The following is a 17,683-nucleotide window of genomic DNA, read 5'->3' on the forward strand; positions in this document are numbered from 1 at the left end:
CCCCCCCCCCCCCCGCCCCTCGGAAGGAAGCCAATAATTGGCCGAAACGTTAGCTCTATAAGTACGTATTTCTCCAGGCATTCGATGCTTCTCGAACCCGACGAATTCGAGCGCGAAAAGAAAAGCGGCCGTTCCCTAGGATCGCTCGTCTCTGAAAAGGTGTCACGTGACACGGGGGATGGTAACCGGATGGTTATTCCGTCCGCGACGCGGTTGCATCAGCAAGAAGAGTTTTCAAATTCGCGATTAATTTCCGCGGTGCTCGCGCGCTGTCAACCCGCGTCCGATTCGGCCGCGTTACAGACGCGAAACAGACAGAGAAACGGCCCGAAGAGAGAGCAATAAAAAAGAGAAAGGTATGATAATTACCAAGGAGTCGTCCCCATTGTCAGCGCTCATAGCCCACCGCTAGCGCGAGGGAATTCGAGATCTTCGTCGTGGTCGTCGTCTTCGATCCTCTTCGCCGCCCTTCCGGTAGAAAAACCTTGGGCTCGTCATTCTGCAGCGTATCCTAAATCCGCAGGACACTCCAAGGACTCGTTAGCAGACACCGGTGGTACCGCCTCGCACCTGTCATCTGGCATTGCAGCAACGACGGGACGCGGCCTGTGGCACCGACGGCGACGCGGTGGAGGGACCGGGAACGGAAAAGGACGCCAAACACGAGAAAGGACGAACGCGTAAGAGAGAGGGAGAGGACACTGACACACGAAACGTCAACGACACTGGCACGCCGTCGTCTATCGCCCGTTCTCACGAAACTCGTACGCGGAATTTTCGATTACGTTCGCACTGCACGCCGCGCGAGTTTATCTTGGCGCCCTCTTTTTCGCGATTTTTAGGGGAAAAGAACGATCGAATGGTAAATTTTCACGCAGCGATGTAAACTAACCTCCGCACGGACTCACGGACAGGCGCTAACTTCCAGCAGCACTCGACTCAACAGCTTGCTAATGCCGTGCCCCCTCCATTTGCCTCCCCCTACCAGGGGCGGAGCTAGCAATTAACTAGCTTCTACGCGGTATAATCCCTGAAAGATTTCGTTTATTATTCGGAGGATGCAAGCAAAGTATCCGTTCTTCTTCACGAAATCGTGATTCGTTTAAGTAAACTAATCTTTCCTTCGTTTTATTCTAGAATCATTGCATCGAGCGATAAAATTTTTTTGTCTGGAGTTTTCCCCCACGCAAAACTGTACATGTGATACTACACGTAATAGTTATTTCAGAATATTCTCGGGTTACTCTGTTTGAGTGTCCAATTGTTATACCAAAGTAAATCGTTTACCAAAGAGCTGTTATAAAAGATTCCAGGAAAGGCACCCTCGATAGCTCCAGGCCCCAATGAACCTAGATACGTCACTGCGTTATCCCCACTCCCTGACGTACGAATATTAAGGGGGAATCCATACCTTTACGAACAAATTATCTTACCCGTCCGTAACGTTGCATAAATTATTGCTTTCCGTGTAGCGAAGGTCGGTTGTCCAAGCGAGCGGTGTTTTCGAATTTTGGTACGCGAATTTGAAAATACTGTATATAAACAGCGCGGCAACGCGCGCAGGATTCCCGCTACGGGCGCCATTTTGTAATTCGACGGATGCGTGCGCGCGTATTCGTCGCGTGAGGGAAATTCGTACGGCGATTTAATGAAACGTTTGTATTACCGTTATAAAAGGGAAACGATATAGCTTTAAATGCTTTTTACAACTACTGAATCACGCTTTTCTTTTAACGTACGCCATTGAAGATTAAAGCAATCAGGAATATCAATTACTTATTAGCGAGTCAGTGCCAATTCGAACTAAAAATTTCTTTATCTCGACCTTCCTGTGGAAGCTCGCTGATCTTTCAGTCTTACATTAAATTATAGTAATTGTCATTAATAGAAAGTGATACGGAACTAATTCTCGGCTACTTTTGCATTAAATTGCTAAGCAGTAATTCATAATCCTGACCCTTTTAATTTTGCACTTTTCGGTGCCAAACAACGCAACAAAATAATTTGCTTTCCAACGATTTCGTATGGATATCGACGCACGCCAGTTAATCGTAGTTACGTTGAAACGTAATATTAAATAAGTACAGAGGGTTAATTAACGGAGGGAATGCGCTTGTGCGGAAGTCACTTCCGACGGGAGACGTACAGTTATAGTTCGAATTATTGATGCGACAGGATCGTATGGTATGGAATGGAAAATACCAGGAAAGTTGGAAAGTAGCACGACGAACACGATTAAGTTTTATGTTGAGCAACGTCCGACGTAACGACGATGGAAAAAAATGAATGATGGTACGGGATCGTGGTATTATCGGCCTAAACGTAAGGAAATGAAACAAAATTGTGAAAAGACATACACACAATGAGACAACACATTACACGACAAAGAAGAGACTTTTTCACAACATTTAATAAAACGCTATCAACTATGTATGCCTTTTTTTTTACTCAAATACTCTAAAAGTTACTTACATGCGTGTAGTTTATAGTATATTTTTAATGTCGTAAGGAGGTGTCACGTCCCTCGCAACGTATCCAATTATCTGTACCTACGCTTCCCTTTCGTCTCTTCTATTTTCGAAACATGAGATTACGTTTATCGTGTACACTGACAACAAACGTAACGATTTAGGCACCAATCAGCGACGATGAACACAGTGTAAAACACGGAAATAGAAGACCGTCAAAGGTGCTCGGGAGCTGACACGTCCGGTAAGTATGTATAAATTTAATACTATCGTCAGTATCATTGTTTCCTTACGTGTAATATTTCAATTAATCGTGGGGTATAGCGATCAACGTCCCGGGATGCTAAAGGTCTGTGTCTGAAAATCTACAAGGTGAATAACGATGGGTGTGCAAAAGAACGTCCGCGTAAGGCAACCTTGCCGTCAGACTTCGTCATTCAGTAACAAAAGAAAGAAATTCGCGCGGGTTTCCTTCTTCTTCATTTGTTTTTCTTTTTTTTTTTTCTTTTTTTATTTCGAAGTTTACCTTGAAATTGCGATTGAGGAATAAAATTGAGCCGTTGACCGTTCGAGCGTGTGGACTCTCTGATATAAAAAAGAAGACGCACGCGCACACACACGCACACACACGCGCGCACGCACACACACACACACACACACACAACCTTATTATTCCCATCGAAGACTCTTCGAGTCCTTATCTTTATACGTGTGCGTGATACCAAACGGTTCTCGGCAATTTCAAGGTGCTGTGTAAACGAATGAAAACAAACAAAAACAAAAAATATACGAGGGCTTAACATTACGTGTTCTGTAGACAGCGTGCGCTTGCTTATGCCAGACAACCATAATTCTCTCGCACTATAAACGTGTATGTATTCGCCATGCGTTGTGCATTCACTGTGTCCATTAGTTACAAGACGATGAAAATCTATTCTCTATCGTCGTTTACCGTCAGCCGTTGATTGAAAAACCATTCGAACTCGATCTCCTACTAACTGGCATAAAAAAGTCCCATAATTTAATCCTTAACCTAATTAGCCTGGCAAACTGCATTTTCACATGCACAAAGTTATCACAATCGCTCACATTTCGTGGTTGTGTACAAATATGTGTGTTTCCGTGTATATATGATCGTATGCCATCCCTCCAAACGCACAACGATTGCGCTTGTTGCAGCTGTCGCACGAATACGAAAATTGTTTTATTTATTTCTTCTTCTTTCTTTCTTTTTTTCTTTTTTATTATCATTATTATTATTTCTTTTTAAAAAGACGCGCAACCCGCGATCCTACGATTAAAGTATTAAAGTTAAGGTATTATAAACTGCAATCTAAGCTGATCCCATGTTGTTTCTTGGTCACAACCTCGTTGAATTTCTTCTGTAACTCCGTTAATGAATCCTTGCCGTTTCAAGGAGATCGTTCATGAAGATTTTCGACGAAGACCTTCCCCCCTCCCGGAAAATCCATCGCCGAATTGGCGGCCCCGGATTCTCGTCACAGTACACCGAGAACGTCGCCTCGTCGGTCCGTACGATTGAGTAATCAACAATATTTTTCTATGAACGGACAAGGACGACGTCTCGCGTTTCCATCCCGGGCGGACGCACACGTAGCCGCGTAATTTTTCTAACGACATCCACGGGACTCGTCATAGTTAACCGCGAGTGATACCCGACGAGAACTTTTAACTCCTCTCGAGAATTACGTAAACAATATACTCGGATTTATCTAACTCACGGAAGGACAACTGATCGGAGTTTCGGCACCTCCTCGTCCCCCCGCCATCCCTCCCACCCTCCCAAACATCGTTCGTCTCGTTCGCGAGGTTTTCGATACGGCACCAAAGACTCGTCGAAATTACTCTATTTTTTCGTTATCGAATCGCCACGCGTCAAAAAACATTTCGACGCGCGCGCAGACGATTCTTCGTATCTACAGTTCGACCTAGGCGGATACAGTCTCGACCATCGACTTCTTAATGATCTCCCCAAAGTTCTCGTCGCACTCTTCCGTACTTTCGGATTGTTGTTCGTTACCTTGGCTCTTTTCCACCTCGACCTTCGCACCGTTTCCGTGGTAAGTACCGTGCGCCTGTGGTTCCATTTCGCCGTAGTACGAGTATCTACCGGACAGAAGTTCCGAGAACGGTTCCAGTTTGCCCATCTGCTGGACAGCGTTCATAGGTTGCACAGAGTTCAAATTTGTGTACTGCGATCCGGTCGTTTCGTCCTGGGCGAAGCTAGCTTCGTAACCGGATGAATGCTGCCCGGGGTGAACCTGGCAGTTTCCCTGAATCGATCCGCTGTCTTGACCGTAAGGCGCGTAATGCGAGAACCCGGGATTTCCTGGCACCGCTTGAAACTGTGGCTGGAATTGCACCCTAGATGTGGAAGGAAGGTTAGCGTAAGGTTGGTAGTCCTGATAAGGAGGCTGTTGGAAGTTCACTCCGGCATTCGTTTGGCTCGAGAACGTTTGAAAAGCTTGACTAAACTCAGGATGAAGTTTCCTTTGAGGTCCTTGCGTACCGTCAACAGTATCCTCGCTCGGATAGCAATCGTCCCTGATAGCGTACAGATCCAAGCTATCTTCTCTTGTGCCAGGTATCTCTGGCTGACAATTCGTCCCGCCGTCGGCAGCGTCGTGATTCTCGTAATGCAACGTCGTGAAACCGCCCCCGCTCAGGCACTCCGCGTTTCTGTTCTCCATTACGGATCCTAAATTGATTTCCCTTAAGGGACTTCTGCCGTTCTGATTGTCGGAAACGTCATGATCCGTACCTTCCTCATCCCGTTGCTTTTTCTCAAGCTCTAGCCGCATCAGCGTGTGAATAAAATGCGTCCGTACCCGGACCGGATTGAATTCGATCCTGCCGGAACTGTTGGCGCAACCGTCGCGCGTACATCCGCATGGGAAGCCCGCTCGGTCGACCTGAAAAATAACGACCAGAATCCCCGTTCATAATTTGTGTTTCAACGTTGGTTGACGTAATTACGGTAAGCAGTCGAAAGGAATATTATGTTAACTGGTTGAGAACCGCGTGTTGAGAACCTCTGATTACCGCGTATATTTAGATTCTCGTAAAATTCATCGTAAAACATTCACGTCTGTAGGTCAGTGGCGTCACCAGGGCGATGCGAGGGGCGCGAATCGTGACACGTGACATCGCCAGGGGATGGAACCAAAATGTCTGTCCGCAATATTTATAATCATTGATAAAAGAATGTATAAAAAGAAAAAAGGTGTGCAAAGTATCCTATTCCGCCTAAACAGGAGCTTGACGTTGACGTTCCGAACAATTAGTCTACCAACCTGACACTTAACGTTGGCTCGACTGCAAGGACAGCTCTCAGGATCGCAGTACCCTTTACACCCACAACCGCAATGCTCTCTGCTGGCTCTAATGTCGCGGCACTCGTCCTTCTCGACGGCGTCTATTCTACGTACTCCCGCTGCTCTAAGTAAGGCTCGTCTCTGCCACGTAGGCACAGGCTGCAGGAAGTAATAACTATCGATGTCCAGCTCCTCCGTATCGCTTTGCTCCTCGTCCGTGTCGTCGCTGGGGTCCTCCGAACTAGACGCAGCCTCGACCACGCAATTCGCAGCGCGCTCGGAACGCAGCTGCGCCAACCTAGCGCGATGGATTCGCCTCTGCTCGGTAGCGTGCTCCGACAGTGAGAACCTCTCGGCGTGGGTGTGCGTCGCACTCATACCCAGAGTGCTGCCGCCCTAAACAGAAAGATCGATCGATTTAGTACACCATATTTTACCTACTCGATAACGTAACGATGATATAATATTTATACAAAAGGAGGTGGGGCAAGACAACACAGAATTTGAGAACCCCGTTAACACTTTGACCGCCGAATTAATATTCTTAATAATTCCTACTGTGTTTAAGGTCCGTCTCTAGACTATTGGAAACTACGTGATCGAACATTTATTTATTTTTGCCTATACTTAACATTCAGAAATACGTGATCAACGTGTTAAAAGGGAAGATGAACAAAGAATGAAGGAAACTGAAACTTTCATATGCCAGTTTAGCTAATAGTTTTTAGCAAGGTTCAGTTCGTAATGGAGTTGCAAAGAAAAGATTCGTGTGCTCACCTGAGAAGGCACACAAGTGAAGCCCTGCGCCCTGGGAAAATAGTACACGGTGACGGCGTCGAACTGAATATTCCGTTTCTTTTTCACGGATTCCTCAGTGTTGCTTCTTTTCGGAGTGGGAGCACCCTCCATGCAATCCGTCAATCTCCTTTTTAAATTGCTCTTCGATGGACTGGGGAAGGTCGCCAGCGGTGTCTGCGGCGTATCTGGAGCAGCAACGGTGGGTGCGAAGGAGTCCAGTTGATTCACGACTGTAAAACAATGCCACGTGACTTTGTTGTATCGCATTCAGACGACACATAAATTCGTACAGGAGCAATATTCACCTTTCTCTTTGTCGGACAGAATGTCATCCGGTATCCTATCCAAGAAAGACGTCTCGGAGTCGCTCTCAGGAGCTGGCGCAGGTCCAGGATCGCCAGGGATCTCGCTCCCCATCCCAGAGTCGCTTCCATCCGACCTGACCTCGTCCCTAGCACCGGTGGCAAGCGCGAGACTCTCGGCAGAATCTTCCGTGAAGGCTTCGGGTCTCTCCGCTTCCAGCCTGGTTATGATCTCCGGATGGATGTCGATGCAGCACATGGACTCGCTCTCCGGGCAGGAGATTTGGTCGGAAACGGCGTCGTCGTCGCAGCCACGGAGCCGTGCGTTCGTCACGGACACCTCGGAGCTGTCGGAGCCAGTTTCCGTTTCCGTTTCGGTGTCCACGGCTTCTGGAACCTCCGCGGAAGGTTCCAGCAACTCCGGCGAACCTGGTATCGCCTCGGACGAGACTGGATTGTTCAACGGCGGTGCATTCTCGGTTGAAGGCGACGACGAGGTGAACACGACTTCCTCGTTCTCTCCCAAACTCTTTATAACAGCTCTGGACGCAGTCTCGTCCTTTACCAGCTTCTCCACCACCGTTTTTACCGGTTTCGGCGACACCCTTGCCAGAATAACTTTGCATTCCTTTACAGGACCCGACGACGACTGCTGCGCTTCATCGGGCAGCACCTTCGACCTGGTTACCATGGGAGACACCGATTGTTTCTTCAAATGGTCTTCTGATTCAGTCTTTTCGACATCGTGGGTGCACCTTTTAACGAAGCACGTCTCCTTCGGTGGATCTTTCTGGTCGGATGGTTCCGTGTCTTCGGGTGTAGAGAGCGGCACCTTCGATGAATCTAGGCTATTCGATGGTAGACTCTCCGTGGAAAGCGAGGCTGAGGACAAGAAGACTTTCCCGTCCTCTTCAAGATTCTTTATAACGGCTCTGGATACTACATCGTCGCTGACAACATTCTCTGAAACAGTTTTCACCGGAGACGGCGACGTTACCTTCGCCAACATCACCGTGCACTTTTTTACAGCGTACGACGACGGTGAGTGTACGTCGACGGGAGTGTTCGGTCTGTCCACCTGTTTCTCCGAGTGGTCCTGCGGATCAGTCTTCTGGACATTCTCGTTAGCGCACCTTTGGACCAATAAGGACTCTGTTGGATCGTGATCAGTGGATGGTTCTGTCTTCTCGGGTGTACCAGATGTATCTAGTGGGTCGACGCTGTCCGACTGTGGGGTGTTCGTGGGGGGTAACGACGAGGTGGCAGAAAAGTCTTCCTCGTCGTTCTCTAGGTTCTTTGCAACAGTTGTGGATGCAGGAAGTGGATGTTCATCTTTGACACACATATCCGGTACAGTTCTTACAGGTGCCGGACTGATCCTCGTTAGCATCACCGTGCACAGTTTCGTAGCATTCGACGACAGCGACTGTTCCTCTAGAGAAGGCGTTTTCGGTGTGGGTGTAACAGGAGGTTCCTCTTGTTTACTCGAGTGGTCTTCTAGCTCAGTCTTTTGGACGTTGGTAGCGCACCTTTGAATCGAACACGACTCCTTCGGTGGAGGTTCGAGCTCGGATAGCGTCGAGTCTTCGAGCCTAGATTGATAGTCTAAGTTATCCAGTGGTAGATTCCCCGTGGAGGTCGACGAAAAAGCGCGAACGACTTCCTCGTCCACCCCCAGGAGCTTCGCAACGGGTGTAGCACATGTTCCTTCGTCTTCGAGAACCTTCATCGGCGTGGTATTCGCTGGACACGGCGAGGCCACCCTCTCCAGCATCACTTTGCAATCTTTTACAGTATGCTCTTCGACGGACAGCGTTGTCAACCTAGTTGCTACGGGAGAGCCCACCTGTTTCTTCGAATGGTCCTCGAGCTCGGTCTCCTGGACATTCGTACCCTCCTGAGCGCACCTTTGAACAAAACACGACTCCGTCGGTTCCTCGGAGTCGGACGTCGTGTCCGCGCCGCGAGCATCGTCCGCGACGTTCTTCTTTTGTTTCTTCTTAGCGCTGGAACTCTTCTTGTCCTTTCTGTCCGGCGTCAATCCGCTCGGCGATTCCGCTCGCTCGGGCGACTGCTTGGAGTTCTTCCCCGTCATGCAGGCGTCGTCCGCGGACTCACTGTCGTCGCACGCGCACGCTTCCACCGGCTCCTCGCACTGTTTCTCCTGGCACGGAGGGTGCTCCCTGTCGGGGCTGTCGCGGAGCAGCGAACAACACGAGTCCTCGTCGATGTACGCATCGGAGTACTCGAAGTTCCTGCGACAACCCACCGCGTCCCCTGCGCTGGTAGCGCGTTCACAGTGCGCCGCCTCGGAGTCTGGTGCCACGGGATCGTGGCTGATTCGCACGCAACCATCGAGGCTACCGTTCGTTGTTATCCTGCAGGGGCTCGGGGTGCCGTCGAAGATTCGGCTGTTTCTAGATATACACCGACCGCTGGAGTCGTCGTCGAAGATGCACGAGTCCGAGGAGAGAGATATCTCTCCCAGGGTACGCTCTCGAAGGCTCACCAGCACCGGGGAGATCCTCCTCACGTCGCTGCGCAATTGGTTGGCTTCGTTCTCGGGGATCTCCACGCCGATTCGCTTGATCTCCGCGTTGATGGGCAGGAAATCGCTCGCCGGCCTCTTTCTGGACACCGGCGTCGAACTGACGGCGATACCCTCCTCTTTGTTCAAATATTTCACCGGCGAGGCTCCTTCGCAACAGTCGCTCCGGCCGACCGGCTCGTTCGATTCGAGTTCTACTTTCGCGTCTTCGGTTTCGTCCCGATCCTTCCACGACCTGGGGCACGTGTCCCGATCCCGCGACTGGCATTCCGTCGAAGCGTCGTCGGAGACCTCGGACGAAGCCTCGCGCGACGCTACGTCGACGAATCCCTCGACGTCGTCGGCCTGACCAGCGGCGTCGCGCGCGTCCCCGGCGTCACTGCCGGCCTTCGTGCGTTCGATCTCCGTCTTGAACGACGTCGGCGACGCGACCACCGTTCCCCGCGATTCTATCGAGCTGGAATCCTCTTGGGCCGAAGGCGATTCCATCTGGAGCGTTTAATCTGCGATCGAGAAAAAACGGCTTCGTTAGACGGGATGGAAGACAAACTTGAAAACTGTAAATGAAAAGATGAATACGTGCACGAAAATATTACTAACTAACTGATGTTCGCTGTAACGATACACTCTGAACATTCCAACGAACTTCTCGAGTTTATCGTTGTTATCGGCGGAACGAAAGAACATAAATCATAATAATTTGAGTAAAGTCCTGTTTATAAAAATATGCTTGACACGATAATAGCCTTGGCAAGCATCGCGAAGCTTGTCAACAAGCATTATCCTGTCAAGCATGCCAAAAATAATAACGCGAGTCAAGACTGATATACCCTTCGAATCGGAGTAAAAAAAGAAAAGAAACGAAAACAAAGGTATCACAGCGGGGCCTAGTCCCACGACAAACGGTTCGTATGGTCGCGTCGTTTCGTTGAGTAGCTATCCGCGTTACATTCGTCGCCCCGAAACCCCCACCCTTCCGCGTGTTTCAAGGTAATCACATTCTCCGCATTGCCTCTTTTCCTCGAAATATCATAAGCAAAGGGACGGAGAAGAGGATGGAGGGATCAATAATCCGCGCGCTGATACCGCGCGTCGGTGAACGAAGAAAGACACGGCTGGAACGCACACCATCGACGCTAGAACGGATACGCGAGCAAGTCGCCGGAAGACGGCGTCTTCGGATCGTCCCAACGAATCGGATCGTTTAGGATGGTCTCGTAGGGTCCCCCGGGACCCGTCGATGACTTTCTTATCGCGCCACCATAATAAAAGGGTCCGGCATATAATCCTGGCCGGAGATTATTGATTCAAAGCTGGCAGGAACGGACGGAGAAGGGGGTACGGAGCGGGAAGGGAGGGGGAGAGGTTTCTGTCTGCCTTCGGTTACCATGCGCACCTTGTACCCTTTATATACCCCGGAGAACTCGACGACCAGTCAAGTGCGAAAGGGCCCTCGTCTTCGGTTAACCGATTTTCAAGTTATTATCGAAAATAAATAAGTAAATAAAATTCTCCGTTCCAGCCTATCGTTGTTATTAAGTTTTCTTTTCGTCTCCGGATTACGTTCTCTTGTCCCGTTACCTTCGAGGCGCACGTTCTTCAGCTCCCTTCACCACCGTCCGCACCACACGGTCCTCTCGCGAAGCCCGAATCTCCGAACACGAGGCCCTCGAACCTCGACGATCTCTTATCCCAGAGGCTTTAAGTCGTCTCGCAACGCCAGCTGTCTCCATTCTGCTCGCGAACGCGCCCGTCCCTGAGTACCGTAGAGCGAACGGCGTCCTCCATCGAGGACAACCGCACGGGCCCCGTGCCGCACAACATGCAACAATTCCTTGGGGCCCACCTCGAGCCACGCGAACGAGTTCGGGCTTCCTTCGAGGGAACGACTCTGCGACGTTAACGACGCTCCAAAGTTACGAGCTCGTTCGAGGAACGCGTTTGCGAACAGCCATGAACCGAAGTCCCTTCGCGCGGAACAATGGCAAACGGGTCTAGAGATCGATGTACGCCGAACTGAGAACGATTTAGCTGCTCTCCCCGACCGAAGATCGCAAAGCAATAAGAGGCCACGGATGGGGTTTCCCTCGCACAAGCCTCGCGAGACAAAGACTTTGGTGATCGATGTTCGCAGAACTGGCAACGATTTAACTGGTCCACGACGCGAAGATCGAAGTCGGCCGTGCGAGATTGAACACGGAGCGTCCTAAGAGCGATCGGTGCGAGAAGAAGAGCAGGAGGCCGGGCCGGTCTCACGGGCGAAAAATCCGAAACGTGGCGCGAGAAAATTCGAGAAGAATAGTTGGCCTCGCGTCGCAGCGAGACGAGCTGGACGATCGCGACAAGACTGAATCCCAGTGCTTCGACGATTATGCGAGAAAGCGAGGGAAAAGAATGCCTTCCGAGCGAAGAAGAGTACTCGTCGGCAGAGAGAAGAGAAAGCGAAGCGGAGGCGCGTGCGTCGCGTTCGACAGCTCGGAGCAGAGTGAGCGGAGTTCGGAGCCGTAGCGACCCCGCGTCGATGACGATTCCGCTCGGGGACGTTGCTCGGCCGCGTTCGACTCCGCTCGGTTCCACCCACACCGTCGCGATGACGAAGAGTACGCGCGTACTTGGTACGTGGGCGTGTGCGTTGTACGTGTTCGTGAATGTGTAATACGGTGTACTAGGGGCTACGAAACGTAACCAGCGGTTCTCAATGACCGATCGAAGCCGGAATACAAACCGGTCGATCAATCTTCGGCTATTTTCGAGCTTTTCCCGAAACTAGGACCGTGCGAACGCTTCAATCGGTCGGCATTTATCGCGACCCAAACGGAAAGCAATCGGAAGAGAAACGAAGAGAATCGCGTCGACCACGGGAACGAGATTCCCTGAGCGAGAGCGAGTCATTGATTACTCGTCGGTGAAATTCTGCGGCCTTTCTAGAGTAATTCTATTTTCCGCGCACACTTGCGCGCCGAGGCGAGTGGGCAGCGTCGACTACGCCTACGCGTACGCGAGCGAGTAAAATTATTAACGAAAGGTATTTACAACTCGCTTCGTGTTACGAGCTTGTCTCGTGGTCCCCCAATTGAATCACGGAGAATCGAAAACCAGCTAAACGACATTTTCAACGAAATTCCCGTAACGGAATTATATTCCGGTCAGTGTTTGGCATTCGTGAAATGGTAGGACCCGCTGAACCTACGTCTTTCGGTTTAGAGGACGCCTTACGATTCATAGGAAGCGTGAAGGGTTGCTGTCGCGTTCTTCGACGCCGACAACTCTGTATTTTACTATTTTTAATTAAAGAAATAAATGTTAACACGTTCACGTACGAACGTGTTATGCATGTCTTTATGCATTTATAGGAAATTCGAATGTGCAAGAAGGCAAGAACCTACGAAATGCAAACAATATGTAAGCATATAAAACAGATTGAAAGTAAAGTTCGTGTTATAACATTTGCAGAAAAAAAAAATACATGTCGAATTGAGTACCCTCCTCCTTTCGAAGTCGGTTAATAAAATAACAAATTTGTATAGTACGCTATTCTCTTTGAAGGTAATTAATTAGAACGACGACGAAGCGACCGAAAAACAATTAAGCACGTGAAACACTCGTGACTCGGTGACTAGACGTCCAGTTATTTAAATTAACCTCGTTACACTTGCTCGCGAACGGTCGACGATTATCGAGCACGATCGGTGGAAAGCTAGCTACGGTTACGTCGCGAGCGTATCATTCCTTGCGCAGAATTCTAAGACTCTCAACCTCCAATTCGAGAGTGTTTGCTTACAAACGGGGAAACGGAAGATCGGCGGGTAACTGCGTAGAATCGCCACGTATCACCGTCGACTCCAACGATTGACCAGCCTCCCCGAAACGTTGTCTTCGAGACGTTATCCGCATAAACCGTTTCCAGAAATAACCAAATACGATGCGTTTGTTTATTTGTTTTCAATTTTTGTACGATTCTTCTACATTTGATTACACGATCGAAACGTACCCGGATTAAATTCGTTCCTGCTCCAATGTTGACACGATACAGAGAAATTTACAATACCGTGAAAACCACTGACGTAGATCGTATACAAAACAGGTTTCCGTCGTTACATAAGCGGATATAAAGCAAACGACTATATCATTCTTATCATTACCCTACCGCGCTTTAGTAGCAGATTTGCATCGGAAGTCCCGATGATCCAGAAACGAAATTCCGTGACAGGATGCGCTGTCACCGAGGCGAGAGATTCTCTTGGAAAACGACATGCCCGAAGGCTGCGGATCAACCTTGAACGCCTTCGTAGTTCCAGGATCGATTCTACGAACGCCGAGAGGGATCGACTATTGATATAATCGAAATTCGTGAACGTTCACCCCTTGAGAACCGCGTCCGTACATGAATAAAGTCCACGGTTTATCGACCGTGATCAGAAGACCACGTATGTAATTATTTATCTAATTAATCGAAGTCGAGTTAAACTTCTTGTCGTTTTATCGAAGACTCGCGATAAGAGTCGAAACGTAAATCTAAATAAAAATTCCAACACCTTAAAAATACCACAAGACCAGTAACAATTCTCTGTGTTATTAAGTAATAAAAATAACAAAATCGATATTCCCATGTTCTGAATTGTTGCGGATCGCTCAGATTTCAAGTCCGACTAAAAAAGTAATGTTTGCGTTTGTTCGCGATCCGTTCGTTACTCGAAATGTTTATCTAGATAAGAATTTCACCCGTCTCCGATTCGAATAGTGGAAAGTCCCGCATCGGTGGCGCTGCTCGCGGAATTGGCGCGGTATTGTCTACGAGTCTCTCCCGTTCTCTCTCGCTCTCTCGTCTCCTTCCTTCGTCTCTCGCGTTTGTATTTTTCTTTTATCTTTCTCGCGCGTACACAGGCTTTCCTCTCGCGAACGGTTCAACGAACGAAAGAGCGCGGCGCTTGCGCAGGGGAGCTGCGCGACAGCGTAATTGTCGCTACGCTGCGAAAGTAGAAGGCGTGTGGCAGTCGACAACCCTGTGCTTCGACTCCCTTCGGTCTCCCTCCTACCTTCCTTTTTTCTGTTTTTCCTTTTGCTTTTTTTTATTACTCGCGAAAGAAACCAAATGAAAAAACGATCGACAGAACCGACTCCGCGTAGAAGCAAACGATGCACCGTAACGATTCACCTTTCGCCGGAAGCGTTGCGTCGTGAAAAACTTGAGAAAATTAACCCCTCGATTTCACGAATTTTACTCCGTGCAGTTAACTCGATTCGTTCGTTTTTATAAATTGATATACTCTGTATCGATGTATTCTCGTTAATTGAAAACGGAGTCCATCGATACGAATGTTATCGTTTAAAATAATGTACGTTTTGACATCTGGTACGAATTCACATTGGAACAGAAAATCGATTGCAATTTTACCGACGAGTTCATTAATGCCGAACTAAACAACAAGAGCGGTCCTTTTAGTACACGATGCTTTATATCCAATGCATTCAAATATTAAACATTGAAATTCTTAATTCTTTCATTTTCGTTTCATTGTTATCGTAATACAGCCAACGCCGTCGTTGCAATATTGCTATAGTTCGTCCATAATATCAATCGATCGCCAATTGTTCGTGTAATTAAGAGGGTTGGAGCTCGTACAACGTCTCTACTGTGTTGCAATCGAGGTATCTGGGACATAACATTGGGAATACAGTAGACATGGAGGGTTCCCTCCGCCAACCATGTCGTATTTTTCTTCGACCCAATCGTAGCCGATTCCCCGCGACTTTCAGTTCACTGTCTATTGAATGCAACAGAGACGCTTGGATACGAGAAGCTGCAGCTGCATCCACTTTTGTGTCACTCTGTTCGTGGGAAGGGAGGTTCACGAACCAAGGTATTACGTCTCCGGAAGAAACTTAACCAAAGCAACGTATACGTAGTATGTTTACAGAATGCTTAACTCGTAGGATGGTATAAAATGGCTAGAAAAAAATGAGGAAGCATCTTCAAGAGCGTACGCGGCACGTGTAGCTTTCAATTGCTCCGGGAAATGTAATCGTGGAAAGATTGCATTTGCCTTCTTAATTATGTTAATGCGCGCCTAATACGGTGGAGAAATGATTATTATTTTTGTGTATTTAATCCAACCTCGAGGTCACCCACATTTTATTAGGTTTAGCATTCGTCTACCACACCCTTTACGCGTGTACACGTAAATATCGCGAAGGTACGAGCGAGAGTGAGGCCTCTGAGCTATTGCGCCTGGCGTGGTAGTCCAGAGGCCTCACTCTCGCTTGGACGAGCAGTACATATTGTCGTTTGACCTACATTCCGCGATATACATTACGCAATGAAGATATCGTTATTATTATTTCGCGAAACACCTAGTCCAACACATTACAGGCTTTGCAGTATCGACTACCTTACAGAGCTTTAAAGCGAATTGCCAATCATCTAATTAATCGGAGTAGCCTAGGATCCACTCGTATGTACACAAAAGGTTCAGCTTAAATCCCGAGGAACGTTTTGACTACACTTTACCAAATTGAAGATGCGCATAAGGTATCGAGTACCGCGCTAAACGGGGAAGTCGTTCGAGCAGATAAACTCGTTACTTGGATCGAATTTCGCACGCAATCGAAAGGAGTACTCTAAACCGGTGACGTATGAAATATCATCCAGCCTCGATTGACTTTCACTGAAATTTGACTCATCGTGACTCGGAATGTTTGAACACGCAAGACCGTGGAAACAACGCGTTTCGCGTAGTAAACAATTTTAATATTCGTGTACTTTACAATCTTCGGTAGCGTATAACGTTTACGTATTTCATTCATAAAGTTCCTTGCAAAATGCGTGTCGAACGTAACGGTGGCTGACTTGAACCTTACCTAATACGTACCTCGATTATTTTATCATTTGATCGAATAAAAATTGCAAACCGTCCGAATATTATAATTACGCGGCGCAATCGAGCACCGTCGAATTGGCCCGTACGCGATTCCTTTCCCAAGCCGCGTGTACCCATCGTTTTCGATCGAGTATCAAGGTCGCGTTCTTGAGCCACATCGCGAAATTTTGCGCGTCTCTCCAGCGATGTTTACTCGACTCGTACACTCCCAGCAAGTGTGTACGTTTACACGTCACGTCGGCGTAACCGTGCACGCGACGTCGACGTCGACGAATCGACGAACAGGTGGCGTGCAACTCACGAGCTACGAGCCGAAATATCTACGGTCAACTCTAGCGAAGAATTTAAGTACTCTTACAGCCCCGGATTCACGTACGAGTTTCATCTAGGGAAGCTTTTACACGAAGATAAAACGCCGTTCGCTATTCTTGCTCGTTATATCTATCATCCATCCAAACATGCGCCCAACTCGACTCCGCGGCTCGCCTCGAAGTTGATACAACGAAATATACACTGTCCAAAGTGATCCGCTCGATAAACTCCAGCGCCCCGTGCGAGTCAGACTTCCACCGAAGATGTTGCTCGCGTAAAAACAACATGTTCCGGCCAATATAATCTTCGACGTTCGAAGCGCTACCGATCTCCTCGACACCGGTTCGAAGTTAGGGATGGCGTGAAAAACCACTGTTAGTGATGATGATGGCGTCTCAGAGGCGGTTCATGTTAATTGTTACCGTTAGTGTCTCCCTGTCTTCTCTCAGCGGAAATTCAAGAAACTACAAATGAGTGAAATTTAAATTGCAATAAAATTATATTAACGTAGCTCTTAGACTATGTTATAATACATACATAATCTAAGAACAACATAATTCGTGAAAAGTGAAAAGAACGTTCTTTACCAATCAGGAGCGATCACGAAGAATAATCACGAATCACTGTGAAAAATCATCGTGATTTAGAATGAACGTGATTGAATCGCGAGTGATTCAAAAGTAGCAGTTCACGCCATCTCTACTCAAAGTTCGATTAACCGCCGAGGTGTTCCGAGACGCGTACCCCGCAGTTACCCCTGAAGAATCGCGAACATTTCTCCCCGTACGTTTCACGTCCAGACGCAGAATTGAAGCGAAGACATTGAAAAAGGACAGTTTGATCGAGCCTTGATACGAATTTTCATCAAAAAGAGCCGAAACGCGCGTGGCCCTGGGTCTCCTCTGCTTTTCTGAACTCCTAGGGAAAGCGAGGGAGGAAGAGAACTATGCGCGCGAGCGAGGTGGAAAATAGCGAAGCGTCGGGAGAGCGAGAGCGAGACGAGATCAAAGCAGTTTTACAACACACGGACGGACGCTGCACG

The 17,683-nt window shown here is 48.4% G+C and overlaps 2 protein-coding genes across 6 annotated transcripts in view; both read right to left on the bottom strand.

Moving 5' to 3' along the window:
• LOC128887382 (ral guanine nucleotide dissociation stimulator-like) overlaps positions 1 to 935 on the bottom strand; it is a 43,694-nt gene extending 42,759 nt beyond the window's left edge. For 2 of the 3 annotated variants that reach the window (XM_054143220.1, XM_054143216.1), the window contains exon 1: positions 370 to 934. In XM_054143220.1, coding sequence (XP_053999195.1) covers positions 370 to 399 — 30 coding nt within the window. In that variant the 5' untranslated portion in view covers positions 400 to 934. Of the gene's footprint in view, positions 1 to 369 lie in introns of all 3 variants that reach the window. The other variant, XM_054143215.1, reaches the window with a different exon arrangement.
• Positions 936 to 2,985: 2,050 nt separating this feature from the next.
• LOC128887377 (uncharacterized) overlaps positions 2,986 to 17,683 on the bottom strand; it is a 41,009-nt gene continuing 26,311 nt past the window's right edge. The window contains exons 1-5 of one of the 3 annotated variants that reach the window (XM_054143205.1): positions 11,033 to 11,922; positions 6,907 to 9,954; positions 6,581 to 6,831; positions 5,783 to 6,199; positions 2,986 to 5,401 (exon numbers count right to left, since the gene is read on the bottom strand). In XM_054143205.1, coding sequence (XP_053999180.1) covers positions 4,418 to 5,401; positions 5,783 to 6,199; positions 6,581 to 6,831; positions 6,907 to 9,940 — 4,686 coding nt within the window. In that variant the 5' untranslated portion in view covers positions 9,941 to 9,954; positions 11,033 to 11,922 and the 3' untranslated portion in view covers positions 2,986 to 4,417. Of the gene's footprint in view, positions 5,402 to 5,782; positions 6,200 to 6,580; positions 6,832 to 6,906; positions 9,955 to 11,032; positions 11,923 to 17,683 lie in introns of those variants that run through there. The other 2 variants (XM_054143206.1, XM_054143204.1) reach the window with 2 other exon arrangements.

Source organism: Hylaeus anthracinus, unplaced genomic scaffold, assembly GCF_026225885.1.
Source record: "Hylaeus anthracinus isolate JK02 unplaced genomic scaffold, UHH_iyHylAnth1.0_haploid 11985, whole genome shotgun sequence".
Lineage (NCBI taxonomy): Eukaryota > Metazoa > Arthropoda > Insecta > Hymenoptera > Colletidae > Hylaeus > Hylaeus anthracinus.